Source organism: Thrips palmi, unplaced genomic scaffold (assembly GCF_012932325.1).
Source record: "Thrips palmi isolate BJ-2018 unplaced genomic scaffold, TpBJ-2018v1 HiC_scaffold_1, whole genome shotgun sequence".
NCBI lineage: Eukaryota > Metazoa > Arthropoda > Insecta > Thysanoptera > Thripidae > Thrips > Thrips palmi.
The window spans coordinates 2,501,391-2,515,425 of NW_023144620.1; the positions used below are offsets into that span (position 1 = coordinate 2,501,391).

At 62.2% G+C, this 14,035-nt stretch overlaps 1 protein-coding gene across 1 annotated transcript in view; it reads right to left on the reverse strand.

The window, feature by feature from the left end:
- The window catches only part of LOC117643129 (neurogenic differentiation factor 2-like), a 79,889-nt gene extending 68,066 nt beyond the window's left edge, over window positions 1-11,823 (reverse strand). The window contains exons 1-2 of the mRNA XM_034381826.1: window positions 11,814-11,823; window positions 9,462-9,590 (exon numbers count right to left, since the gene is read on the reverse strand). Coding sequence (XP_034237717.1) covers window positions 9,462-9,590; window positions 11,814-11,823 — 139 coding nt within the window. The remainder of the gene's footprint in view (window positions 1-9,461; window positions 9,591-11,813) is intronic.
- Window positions 11,824-14,035: the final 2,212 nt, after the last annotated feature.

A 14,035-nucleotide genomic window follows, 5' to 3' on the forward strand; every position in this document is an offset into this window, starting at 1 on the left:
TGATCCGCCCACAACGAGCCACTGCAATAAACGTTTCTCCTTTCAAAGTGAAACCGCCGCAGCCGCGCCCCTAAAACTTGACTTGGGCGAGCGTCGCCGGCACTCTGACGCACATGAAAGTGCAAGAGTCTGAAACGCGGCAACAAATCTGCCCGCCTTAATTTATTGTGTAAATGCAATAAGCAACCGCAGTCTTGACGTCGTCGACGCCGTGCGGCCCTGCGGTGCTGCTCCTCCCCCCCCCTCCCCCTCCCCCCTCCCCCTTCCCTCTCCACTCCCCTGCTGCGGTTCCGACTAATGAGGCCCAGGCAAGGTGGCCCAACCGCAGCGCAGAACCACATCCTTATAGAATACAAGGCAGCCGATGGAGCGCGGGCTTCGTGTCTCCACGCCGACACACTGTTGTCGCGCCACCAAAACGCCGACGGCATCGACGTCCGGTCCAATCAGCTTTTAGAATTGAAACTCGCTCCTATTACCTCCTTCCGGCTGCAACTTACAAGGCCGTGCGCGCGGTTATCTCTATATAACCAGGCCTTTTCCTCTCAGAAATTGTTCGGTAAGAAAAAGGTACGGAGGCAATGAATCGTCGAGACTTCCCCGCGACAATCGGTAGTATTTCATCCGGTTGTCAGCACACCCTCGCGCAGCGACACAGTCAAAACAATGGCGTACACTCCTCATCATTTGTAGCTGCTTTCCCTTCATCATAGGTCAAGGAAACCAAAAACATAAATTCAAAAAAACTCAAAAAGGAAAGAAAACATTAAAAATTGTTGAAGTGAAAGAGTCGGAGACTCGATGCCAGGCTATGATCAGGCTAAGGCACAGTCACACAGTCACACGCTCATAAGGTCACACAGTCACACGCTCATACGGTCACACAGTCACACGCTCATACGGTCACACAGTCACACGCTCATACAGCCATACAGTCACACGCTCATTCGGCCACACAGTCACACGCTGCGCACCCCGAATCGATGGAGGGTATAAACCAGGCAGTAATAGCGTCGATTGGATAATGCCTGCGAGTTACGGCAACAACAGCGCGTCGCACTACACGGACTGCGGACTCATTGGTTCCGTCGCTCTGTCTCTCTCGCACTCATGGGGCGTCCCGGGTGGGAGAGAGACAGCGCGACAGAACCCGGATTCGGACTGCATTGGATTCAGACTGTTTGGGTCCAGGCTGCAAATGCAGTTTTGTTGTTAAGCGCTGGCTGCAAGGAGCTAGCGGGGATTTGCGTGCGGCCTGTCGGGTACGTGGGGACAGGACAGACCGCAGCAGGGCGCAGACACAGTGACCTACTCGAGGACCTACTGGACCCGCTGCTGGCACGCTGCAAGTACGCTGCAAGCCTTCCACGTAGGGGAGCGGGGGAGTGGCGAACCGAACCGCCCCCGACTCGTATTACAAGTTTAATTTCCCGGCACGCAACACATGCAACGCAGCGCAGCGCTGCGCGCCCGGCGGAAAAGAGCGGGGTGCCGAGCAGCGCCGCGACGCCGGAGGAGGACGGCGAGGAGGAGAAGGAGGAGGAGGACGAGAAGGAGGAGGAGGACGAGAAGGAGGAGGAGGACGAGAAGGAGGAGGAGGACGAGAAGGAGGAGGACGAGAAGGAGGAGGAGGACGAGAAGGAGGAGGAGGACGAGAAGGAGGAGGAGGAGGAGAAGGAGGAGGAGGACGAGAAGGAGGAGGAGGGCGAGAAGGAGGAGGAGGACGAGAAGGAGGAGGAGGACGAGAAGGAGGAGGACGAGAAGGAGGAGGAGGACGAGAAGGAGGAGGAGGACGAGAAGGAGGAGGAGGAGGAGAAGGAGGAGGAGGACGAGAAGGAGGAGGAGGACGAGAAGGAGGAGGAGGACGAGAAGGAGGAGGAGGAGGAGAGGGGCGTTTACGGTCCATACATCATAAAGCGTTGCCATGCCAACGCGCCGTATCGCCACGTGCTCCGCTACCCCGGGTTCGAATCCCGATGATTCAGCGGTCTGGCAGCGCGTGCGGGCTTTCGTTGTTTCGAGTGTGTGTCCGCGCGCGACCTAATGAAGCTCTCGCGACGCCAGACTGCTCGACCGTTTCCCTGTTTCTGGTTTCCTTTTTCGTTCGAAAGGTCGTTTAACAGCTACTAGTCTGGGGCGAGCAAGCGCTCGCTGCTCCGTCCTGAGATTTAATAACTTGGAGGCTGCCTGCAGTGATCCCCGCCCCTCTCCGCAACCCCTCCCCGGACCAGACGTCGTCCACGCCATAAACGGTACCCCGACCCCACTCCCTCCCTCCCTCTCTCTCCTATCCTCCTCTCTCTCTCTCTCTCTCTCTCTCTCTCTCTCTCTCTCTCTCTCTCTCTCTCTCTCCCTCCGCCCTGGCCTCCACCGGAATGCCGGCTGGAATCACTGCGGGAGGCGCCACGACGCCGCAGTACCCACTCTGGTCACGCGCCCACGCTCGGCGGCAAGCACGGCGGCACGCGCGCCCCGAGCCAGTGTCCCGCCCACGCGCCGCCACCGCGCAGAGGGCCAGAAGACCGGTGGAGGCGGTCAAAGTCCCGGACGCGTTTTGAGCTCCAGAGTGGCTAAATGGGACTCGAACCGCACGTGTGACCCCACCGATGGATTGCTCTCCGAACGAGGAACCCAGGAATCGAGGAATAGATCTAGTCTTATTTAGGTAGGTCAAATGATATAGACCCGCGCACGCGCGTGTATCCAAGAAGCGGCAGACGAATAAGTTAAAAAGAGAATGCTGGCGTGGCGGTGGCGCCCACATGACTGAGTGTGCCAGAGGATTCCGTCCCCCCCCCCTCAGCCGCGGCTACGGCGGCAACCATCCGGAATACAAGACGAGACATCGCTCCCGTGAGGCAGCGAGGCTAGGCGGATCGCTGCCTGGGGATAGCAGCGAGCAACCGGCACACTGATAGCGCCGGAGAGACAGAGAGCGGCGAGAGGTAACCCTTTCCTCGTCGCGCGGTGCCTCACAAGCCTCCATTTCTCATCAGCAGGCCCGACCGCCAAACTTATGAAAACACAGCAGACTCCCCCCCCCCTCCCCTTCCAATCCTCCTCGTCGGCCTGCTACCGTTTCCGTGATGAATTACCGGCGGCGGCCACTGCAGCATCATTGCTACCGCCACGACCCCCGGAGTACAAGTGGAGGTCATTAATGATGCTGATGGGGGCGTGGCGGGGCGGGGCGGGGCGGGGCGGGGCGTGTCTTGCCCGAAAGTTGTTCCCGATAACTATTCTTTGGTGAGCGTGTCTCGGGGAGCGAAGGCGCGCGGCGCGCGGGGGAGGCCTGCAGGGGAAGGGTAGGGGGTGCAACCATTTCGACACCGCAAGCTCGCTAGCGCCGCGATTGGAATGGGGGTCTTAATTTGCGCTGTTTCGCGGGGACGCGCGGAAGGCTGCCGTGCCGCGGAGTGGCTGTGGCCGCGGCCAGAGGGCTGCACAGTAAAAAAAGATTCGCCGATTCGGTGACGTCTGGGCGCCAAAACGAGAATATTACAAGAACAGCGACACCCTCAAACTGTTCTGGCGGCCCTCTGTTCGTTTCGGCGACGCTCGGTCTAGTTTCGGTGGCGCTCGGTCCGTTCCGGAGCAGCCACCTCACCAGAACGGCACTGCAGTCACCCTCCCGCCAGCGACTTTTAATCGTCGTATTAATGTGAAATAGGACACAAAACAAGTCAGGGGCTGTCAGTAATCATTCGCGTGACTCATCAAAGCGTAACATTGCCGGCGGGCACGCACAAATATGCACAGACAGCTCAAAAACAGTTGTTGTGGTCATCCTAACCTCTCTGGCGGAACACCGCCTGGTGACGCAGGTCACCGTTTTGGTGACGGACTGTCGCCGGGTTTGTGGGGGTACCCGTTTCGGTGAGATTGGATATAGAACGACCACCAAAACAGCGAATCTTTTTTTACTGTGTGGAGCAGGCTGGAGCAGGCTGGAGCAGGCTGGGATCGGGGGCAGTGGGACGGAGATGCGAGTGGGCTGTGGCATTTTCCTCTTTGGCGGATGTCTGCTGACAGGCGTAGGGCGTGGAGGAAGACCTTGGAGAGACTGCAAGGCGTTCCATTGTGCACGCATGCCTTGTTCACGTCAGTACGGCGGGGTGGGGCGGGGTGAGGCGAGGCTTCGCCTGAAAAACCAAACGTGGTCTAGACCACACCACTAGTGTGGTCAAATGGGTGCCATTTCGACCGCATCAGTTGGTGTGGTCTAGACCACGTTTGGTTTTTCAGTGAAGAGTCCCCCAGCCCATCGCAGGCATCGCAGGCATCGCAGCGGGGCTTCGAATTCCTCCCGCACTTTGCTTTATTGGCTCCGTGATACTCCGCCTTTGTTATGGCGTTTTCTATTTCGGTAGCGAAAAAATGTCTCCAAAGAAAGCAGTATTTTTCCCTTGTTTTTGATTTTAGTTTCCTGGAATTTTGTTCGTGTTCCGCTGCCGATCTGCACCTCGTGTTTTTCGCTTGTTGTCCCGAATCTGGTCTAATTACAATCTGTGCCTTCACTGAAGGTGCCCCCCGCTGCTCGGCGCCCCGTCCCGCCCCGCCCTCTCCGAGTCCTGTAGACTCCTTTACAATGCCCGCCGAAACTTTCGTCCAGCAGCTTTTTCAAGCAGCCGTCTATGTTATTGTTGAACAACTTTCATTTTCAGCTCGTCGAAATTCGGAATCAGTCCTCGGCCGCAAAAGTGCGAGGGGGTCGCGGCACGGCCGGGCGCGGCGCGTGCGGCGTTGCGGGCGGCAGGGCCTCGGCCGGGCCGGCCTGCAGCAATGGAAACAATTTGTTTCTAGAGAGAGGGAGAGGGAGGGCGAGCGGGGCCCGAGGTGGGAGCGAGAGGTAAACAACTTATTTGCGTTTCGGAAAGTCACCCCGTAATGAGCCGCCTGTTACTCGGCTCGGCTCGGCTCGGCGTCACGGCTATAAAGGCTGCGAAAACACGGCGGAGGCACGCCGGCCGAGACCGAGGAGAGGAGAGGACCGGGCAGAAAGTGACCGAATCGATTCTCGTTTTAATTCGATCGCTAAACTTGCTTGCGACGCCGCTGCTACGGCTACTGCCGCTGCTTCAGTTTTAGAAGAAATGATTATATCCGCCGCCACGGCCCCGCCGCCCCGCCGCCCCGCGCCCTGGAACTTTGCCGAGCTCCTCTCCGTCGAGTCCCTGGTCCTCGAGGCCCTCGTCGCCGAGGCGGGCCGCGCGGGGCGCCGTGTCCTCGTCGTCCTCGTTGCGCGCGTAGCGCGTGGCCGCCGTAATTACCAAAACGCGCCCCAACTCAAAAAGGCGGGAAAAGGAGAGGGGACGGTAATCGCCGGGGATTGGATTATCTCGATTATCTGCGAGGATCCTCGTCGCGCCGCCGTCGAGGATGCGGCCGGACGATGCACAGTGGGCCAGAAGACCGGTGGAGGCGGTCGCAATCCCGGACGCGTTTTGGGCGCCAGAGTGGGTAAATGGGACTCGAACCGAACGTGTGACCCCACCGATGGATTGCTCTCCGAACGAGGAGTCCATTGGTGGGTCACACGCTCAGTTCGAGTCCTGTTTAGTAGTGTTAGCCACTCTGGAGGTCAAAACGCGTCTAGAGTTTTGGCGGCCTCCACCGGTCTTCTGGCCCACTGCGCGATGCACGACGTCTGCGGCACGGAAATTTCTGAGCGGCGCACGACGGACGCGCGTCGTTGTCCTCTTCGATGCGCGCGGAATTTCCAGTGGCACGGCCCTAAAATGAATGACGCGGTGAGAGGAGTGGATGACCGCCCGGGGGTCCTTTCTGCGCACCGAAAGCCATTCTGGTTAGTGACTCTTTGCGTCACTCCTGCATCCATCCGTCGTTTACGATGACCACTAAAAGCCGGCATGCAGCGCGGCCGCCACGCCACGGCCGGTACAGGAATACAGGGACGCGAAGGCATCGAAAATACGCGGCCCGGCCCGGCAGGATACGCACACGGAGGCGACGCGAGGCGACGCGCGGCCCGAAAAATACGAGCGCGGCAGTGCGGGACTCGGGACGGAAAGAGGGCTGGCGGGGCCGGGGCTGGCGCAGCGCTCTGGTGTTCGCTGGCGTTCTTTGCGTTGAGGTGTAATCAGAGGCGACAAGGCCGCCCTTCCCGTCGCTCTGTGTATTTGTGTCAAATTCCACACACAAGCCAGCGCCCCGTCCCGGCCGCTCCCCCCCCCCTCCTCCCCCGCGTGACCCCGTCCCGCCGTCCCGCTACGCCTCGCCACGCCTCGCCACGCCCCACCACGCCACGCCTCGCCACGCCCCGCCACGCCACGCCCTTCTGCCCTTCTGTACCATCTGACTCTGCTGTGCCCTGCCCCCTAATTCCTTTCCTGTGCCCCGCCGTGCACTCTGTGCAGTCGGCCTTCGTCCTGCGCCCATCATCGTCCACCCTTCGACGACCACCCTTCGACGACCACCCTTCGACGACCACCCTTCGACGACCACCCTTCGACGACCACCCTTAGACGACCACCCTTAGACGACCACCCTTCGACGGCCACCCTTCGACGACCACCCTTCGACGACCACCCTTCGACGGCCACCCTTCGACGACCACCCTTAGACGACCACCCTTCGACGACCACCCTTAGACGACCACCCTTAGACGACCACCCTTAGACGACCACCCTTCGACGACCACCCTTAGACGACCACCCTTCGACGACCACCCTTAGACGACCACCCTTCGACGACCACCCTTAGACGACCACCCTTCGACGACCACCCTTAGACGACCACCCTTCGACGGCCACCCTTCGACGACCACCCTTCGACGACCACCCTTAGACGACCACCCTTCGACGACCACCCTTAGACGACCACCCTTGATGACCACCCTTAGACGACCACCCTTCGACGACCACCCTTAGACGACCACCCTTCGACGACCACCCTTCGACGACCACCCTTAGACGACCACCCTTAGACGACCACCCTTCGACGACCACCCTTCGACGACCACCCTTAGACGACCACCCTTCGACGACCACCCTTCGACGACCACCCTTCGACGACCACCCTTCGACGACCACCCTTAGACGACCACCCTTCGACGACCACCCTTCGACGAACACCCTTCGTCCTGCGCCCATCATCGGCCACCCTTCGTCGTCCACACTCGGTCCGTCCGCCTCGCCCTCCACCGTTCTCCCTTCGTCCTTCGTCCTCTGCGCGTCGTCCCCTGCGCGTCGTCCTCTGCCCTGCGCCCTCCGAACTCTGCCCTCCGTCGCCCGGCCGCGCCCACCCCCGGCTCTTTTAAATTATCTCCATCCCTTGGGCCAGGCGCCAGTCGTCTGCTCCCCCTCCGCTCCCCGCCGCGCCCCGCCGCGCCGCGCGCACAGCGGCCGTGGTACAAACACTTGCCCCTTCGTGACGCGCCGTGACGCGCCGTGACGCGCCGTGACGCGCCGTGACGCGGCGGAATGCCGAGGCGCGAAAGCGGATTCCCTTTTCCGGGTCGTTAGTCCGCGAGTGAACGGAGTGGACGGAGTGAACGGACGGGCGACGCGAGCGGAGCAGACAGCATAATGATGATTGCCGTGTGTGAGCGTGTGTGTGAGTACGTCTGTGTTGTGCTCGGCCGCGTGTGTGTAACTAAGTGACTCGTCGTGAACCCCGACTCGCGCGAGGTTGGCGCTGAGGAGGGAGGGTCCGACGGTGGACCTCGCCGCCGATGCTGCCCCACGCGCGCGCCCTTTGGAAGCTGCCCGACCTGACTCTGAACAGTGCTTTCGTCGCTCTGTCTCTTTCGCTCTCGCGCGCCGCGCCGCAGGGGTGCGAGGGAGAAACAGACTGTTTCGGAATCGGGCCGCTGCTCCATAACCAGCAGAAGAAGTGGGCCTCTATCTTCGGCCACTCCGCCGTGTTTTCGTTCTCCGCCGCACTTTGAGGGCTTCCGGCTCGATCGGCGGGACCCGGGCGGGACGGCCCGGACCACGGGCCGGACGGGGCGGGCGGAGCGCGGAGCGCGCATCGGCCGTGACGCAAACCGAGCCGCAAAGGAGGCTGGCCACGAACAAGCCGAACAAGCCAACAAGGGCAGGTTATTGTTTTGTTTTAGTTTTAGCTCCAAGTCCGTGGCCGAGCTCGGCATGCTCGGCGTGGAGCGGGGCGCGGTCACGACAACAGCACTCTCTGCCGGAACCGAAACGTAATTATAACCGGATCCCCCGGTCAATTTCGGCCGTGTGTGATGGCACGGCCCGCCCCCTCGCCTCGCCTCGCCTCGCCTCGCCTCGCCTCGCCTCGCCTCGCCTCGCCAAGGAGGCGAAGGGCGGAAAGTGAGAGTGCGTCCAGCGGGGCGGGGCGGGGCGGGGCGTGGCGGGGCGGGGCGGGGTGGGGCGGGGCGGGGCGGGGCGTGGTGGCCGGGGCTTGGAGTGCCGATCGTAAAAGCTGACTGAGTGCGATACGCGGTAACATTGTACTAGCAGTGCGGCCAGTGCGGCGCTATCGCTCGGAGAGTGGTGGGGGAGGGGGAGCGGAGACGAGACGTATTAAAAACGGATGCGGATAACTTTGTACGGCTGCCTCTTTAGCCGCCCTCAGGGCATGCCTGCTGGCTGAAGCCTCTCACCGCCGCGCGCTTCAAGCTACAAGTGTCAAGCGATTTGGATGTGGGGTCGTTGCGTTTCATTGTGAGACGGGAAAGGCGAGGCAATCCAGGGGAGTTGCACGTGCAATCAGGCGAGAGTGGCCTGGCCCATCGGCCCATAGGGCAACGCAAGGCGTGGCGCAAGGCCTAGCCCTTAGAGGAGTTGCATTAGGAGAGCGATGAGAGCTCGCCACGCCCCGCCCCGCCCTCGGCCGCCGAGGCTGGAGGCTGTAGCGGGGAGCCTGGAAGGGCCGATCGGGCGGGGCCGGCCAGGTAAGATATCCAATGTCACTGGGAACCTACACCGTGTCGCCAGTAGACGAGACGGCGGGGCCGCCCGGGCCGGGACGACCGGGACCTCGGCCGCTCGGCGGCGGCAACGGGGCGGCAGCGGCGGCAGCGCCCAGGGCATAAATACAATCTAAAAGCCATAAAAAGGCTGATTGTTACTCCGGGCAAACGGGCAACGAACGGGCGGCCGGGCCGCTCGGAAAATGGCATATTACCGGGCTGTGTTTAGTCTCTCGATAATGGCTGGGAAGGCCAGAGCCGGAGCCAGGGCCAGAGGGCACGACAAGGTGGCCGTCGCCGTGGCCGTGGGTCGCGGCGCCGCTGGAGACTGGAGACGCTCCGGGGTGGCCGGGGACGAGGCTTGGGACGGCCGGACCCAGCAGGTGATCCGGAGAAAGTGCAAGCCGTTCGGACGGCGACGGCCTGGCCGACGGCCTGGCTTCCCCTGCCGCCACGCGCCACGGGAGGTGCCCGTCGACGGCCACCTCAGAGGCTCCCCGTCGATCGCCGCAAAAATGTCCCCCGGTAGGGACTTCCCCGATGATGGTCGACGTCTTACCTGCAGTGCAGGCGAAGTGCAGGGGCTCAGCGGCGTGCGCTGGGCGTGTCCGTGCTCGCGTGCGTGCGTGCGTGCGTGCGAGGGTGCGTGGTGCGGGGCTCGCGTCCGCGTGCGCCGTGCTCCGCCGTGCTGCGCCGTGCCGGGGCCGTGCCGGGGTGGTGTACACACAGGCAGCACTGCACAGCAGAGGGGGTTGGCAACAAACTGGCTGTGCTCCGCGCTACGCCACGCTACGCCGGCAGCGCCTCGCAGGACAACCCGCCGAACAGCGTCGGAAAATGCCGAAGGGCGGGCGGGCCGCGGGGTGGGGGTGGCGGCGGCGCGGCGCGGTGGGGCGGGGCGGGGCGTGGTGGGGCGCGGCGCGGCGTGGTGGGGCGTGGTGGGGCGAAGGGTTCGGACGGCTCCACTCCGCGGGTGCAACAGGGCTTCAACTGTTGCTGCGCCCTTTCAGCCTGTCGGCCTTTCTGCCCTCCACCCACAGTGTGCCACACAGTGTGCCACACAGTGTGCCGCACAGTGTGCCGCACAGTGTGCCACACAGTGTGCCACACAGTGTGCCACACAGTGTGCCACACGACAACACCCTCAGCCCAACTCAAATTGTAAGTAACGATGCGGCGGGCCGAGCGCACTGAGCGCACCGAGCGCACCGAGCGCCATGCGGCACCGTCTCTCTTCCCTCTATTTCTAACTGCAACTCCAATTACCTCCCCCTCCCCTTGCCGCCCCGCTCGTACGTTTCCTCAGACGCCTCGCGCTGCCCGGGTAGCTAGCGGTGGTGGTGGTTGTGCACCCTGCACTCCAAACACACGGGCCGCGGGCCGCCTCGGCCGCATTGGCGTCACTGAGGCCAGGATTCGTACATAATTCAGCAGTCCGCAGCCGTGCTTGTATTCCACAGCCCTGCACCTGACCCCGCCGCCCTATTCTTCGCACACAGCCACACACAGCAGCCCGAGAGGCAAGCCCGCCACGCCGCGCCACGCCGCGCCACGCCACGAATAATCTTGAAAGACTGACAGAAGAACGAGCAAGGGGTGCGGCGCTGCCGAGGGCGCTCCGGACGCCCTTGATCTGCTCGGAGTGCTCGATGCCGCCTCCCTTTTATTAAGTACTCGCGTGCAGCCCCACAGCGTCCCGCAGGCAATTAACTTCGGCTCAACCGCCATGGCGCACAGCGTACGCCCCCACCACACCCCGCCCCGCCCCGCCCCGCCACCGCCGCGCCCGCAGGTACATGTGCCATCCACACCTGCCGTGCACGAGACAGGATGTGAGTCCAACAGCAGCGTCCCGTTGGGCGCGGCGCTCACTTTAAATTCGCGCGCCAACGCCGCGGTGCGTCCTTTCTGTTTGTGTGGATTTAGACAAAGGTGAAGGATTTCGGGCGTGTTCGCTGTTGTAGACTGACAGAGCGAGGAGAGGGAATAGTTGTGGGATTGAGCACGGATGTCAGTGACAAGGTCAATCGATCGCGTCAAAAAATGTGGCGGTACGCGCATAACCCTATGGATTTTCAAGCCACGTGCACCGCTGCCAGAAGACCAGTGGAGGCGGACAAAACTCTAGACGCGTTTTGAACTCCAGAGTCGCTAAACAGGCCTCGAACCGAACGTGACCCCACCAATGGATTGCTCGTTCGGAGAGCAATCCAATGGTGGGGTCACACGTTCTGTTCCAGCCCCATTTAGCGACTCTGCAGCTCAAAACGCGTCTTGAGTTTTGGCTGACCGTCCACTGCGCGCCGAGCGCCTGCTTAGCGCCTGTCAACGGGAGGGTAGGCAAGCCCGCCACACACCGGTGCGCTACGGGCCGCCCGGGCGCGCGCCGCCCGACGGGGCGACGGTAGGCAAGCCCGCTGCGCACCGACGTCTGACGGGCGAGTGTCCCAGTTATTGCCATTGGCTCGCCATTGGCAGCTGGACCACAAATAATCGCATGCCTTTCGGCGCTTTTCGGCCCCAACTTCCACGGGTGGCCGCGGGCAGAAGAGCGCCCGATTCGACTGCGGAATATATGTAGGATGACCTGGCGATGCCTGGCGAACGTCAGTTCCTCATTCCAAAACCATTTCCGCGAGGAACGGAAGCGAATACGCGCGCGAGTGACGTGGGTTAGAGAGAGAAGATGGATGGAGCGCCCGACCCGGGCGCACTTTTTTTGAAAAAAATAAACAAGGAGAAGCGGATACCGGGTGGAATGCGAGCAAGAAAACAGGACCAATCGGGGTGAGATTGGAGTTGAGGCGGACTCTCTCTGTCTCTCTCTGTCTCTCTCTGTCTCTCCTTCTCGCGCTCGGGACTCGGACGGCCGGACGGGTATGGAAACGAGGGTCGGGCACGGAAGGCTAACCTATGTGCATTTTTTAGGATTTGGCATTCATACTGCCGCTGAATGGAGGAGCAGAGAGAGAGATGGCGAGGGAGAGGGAAGGAGAGAGAGGCCCCTACTTAACACGCAACAGGTGCGGGCAGTTCCCCATTCGGTCGCACACACGTCCAGGTGGAAGTGTGACGGGCTGACGGGGTCGCCTCCACTGCGAGGGGGATGGGGGAGGGGGAACCAAGGGCCAACTCGGGGCCAATCGACTTGACTTGGACGTGGGGTCGCGCGGCCGCCACACACGTCGCTCGCAGTCACAGTCACAGTGCCACACAGTGCTCGACACGGGCTGGGCCGCCTGATGGAGAACCACGTTGACGTGCCAGCAAATGGCAATTCCCAGTGGCGTGGCCGCCGTGGCGGTTTCTGTTGTGGGCCTCACAGTGGGCCAGAAGACGGGTGGAGGCGGCCAAAACTCTCGACGCGGCGTTTTGAGCTCCAGAGTCGCTAAACAGGACTCGAACCGAACGTGTGACATTATCAATGGATTGCTTCTCCGAACAAGGAGTCCATTGGTGGGGTCACACGTTCGGTTCGAGACCTGCTTAGCGACTCTGGAGCTCAAAACGCGTCTAGAGTTTTGTCCACCTCCACCGGTCTCCTGAACTGGGCCGCCCCACCCCGGCCGTCCCGCCCCAGCTCCAGCGCCAAATGGTGTGATATCAATATCATCGGATGGGAAGGGCGAACTCTGGGACGCAGCCATTTGCCGGCTGCCTCTCACTCTCCACTCACATCGGCTGTGTTGTCCGAGAACTTAGAGGTGAAGGGGGCCATCAGTGGGATCCGGGGATCGACTCCAAACTTTTCAAATCTTTTCTGTGTCCGAGGCACAGCCGCCGACACAATCTCTTCCCCCTGCTTGTCGCTGGGAATGAATGGGAAGGCTCGCGCTCGGCCGAGGGCCGCGGTGGAGAATGCCAGGGCACGTAGCGCACCTCGCGCACCTCGCGCACCTCGCGCAACGCCAAGGCCGCGCCGGCCAAGACTGCCTTTCTGCTACCTGTGTGCTGGACGCTGGACATTACAGCCCCCTCCCTGGGGGGCAGCCCCCTTGTCCGCCCATTCCTCCCCGAGAGAAAACTCAATATCATAGCCGGGAAAATGCGGTTACGAATGTCTCGCAGCGTTGCATCAGCGACGAGAGAAAACTCGGTTTGGTTTTGTTCTCCTCCCCGCCGCCCTTCCTCGCCCTGCCTCGCCCTGCCGCTTCTCGGATGACCGCGTTCGCGTCCTGGGCCGCAGCGGTCCCAGCCCCGCCCCGCCCACCGCGGTCCGGCGTCAGTGAGAGAAAACGCAATGAGGAAGTGCGGGCTGAGGCGAGGTACGTCCTTGCGTAACCCGAAGGGCCGGCCACGCCGTCTTGCATAACGGCAGCCCTTCGGACGAACCCTTCGGACGCACCCTTTGGCCGAACCCTTTGGCCGAACCCTTTGGCGGAACCCTTCGGTGAACCCTTTGGCGGAACACTTTGGCTGAACCCTTTGGCGGAACCCTTCGGTGAACCCTTCGGACGAACCCTTTGGGCCGAACCCTTTGGCCGAACCCTTTGGCCGAACCCTTTGGCGGAACCCTTCGGCTGAACCCTTTGGCGGAACCCTTCGGTGAACCCTTTGGCGGAACCCTTTGGCTGAACCCTTTGGCGGAACCCTTCGGTGAACCCTTCGGACGAACCCTTTGGGCCGAACCCTTGGGCCGCACCCTTGGATCCAACCCTTTGGCTGAACCTTTTGGCGGAACCCTTTGGCCGAACCCCTTAGCGTCGTCGTCGTCTTCACGCCCACGCCCTGGCCGCTCTTCGGCCCTTCGGCCCTTCGCGTCGTCCCCGACCCGAATCGAAGCTTAAGCTCTATTTGCAGGATGAGGCCCGTTGGGCCGCGGCCACCTGTGCACCGCCTTGCCCCGCCCTGCCCGTGATGGTCCGAGTGGCCATGGCGGACGGGGGAGGGAAGGGTGATGGTGGAACCAGGGTGGAACCAGGGTGGAACCGGGAACTCAGGCGGCTACAATTTCCCGGTCCTCGCTTTTCCCGGCAACGGCAGCAGCATGCAGCCGCCTGATTCCGCAGGGTCGCCGCGTCGTTCTGTCTCTCTCGCACTCATGGGGCGTTTCGTAGGCGTGCGAGAGAGACAGAGCGACGAAACGACCCTTCGGAACTGCGGCGGTACCGTGCTGCGTGCGCACCGAGGGCC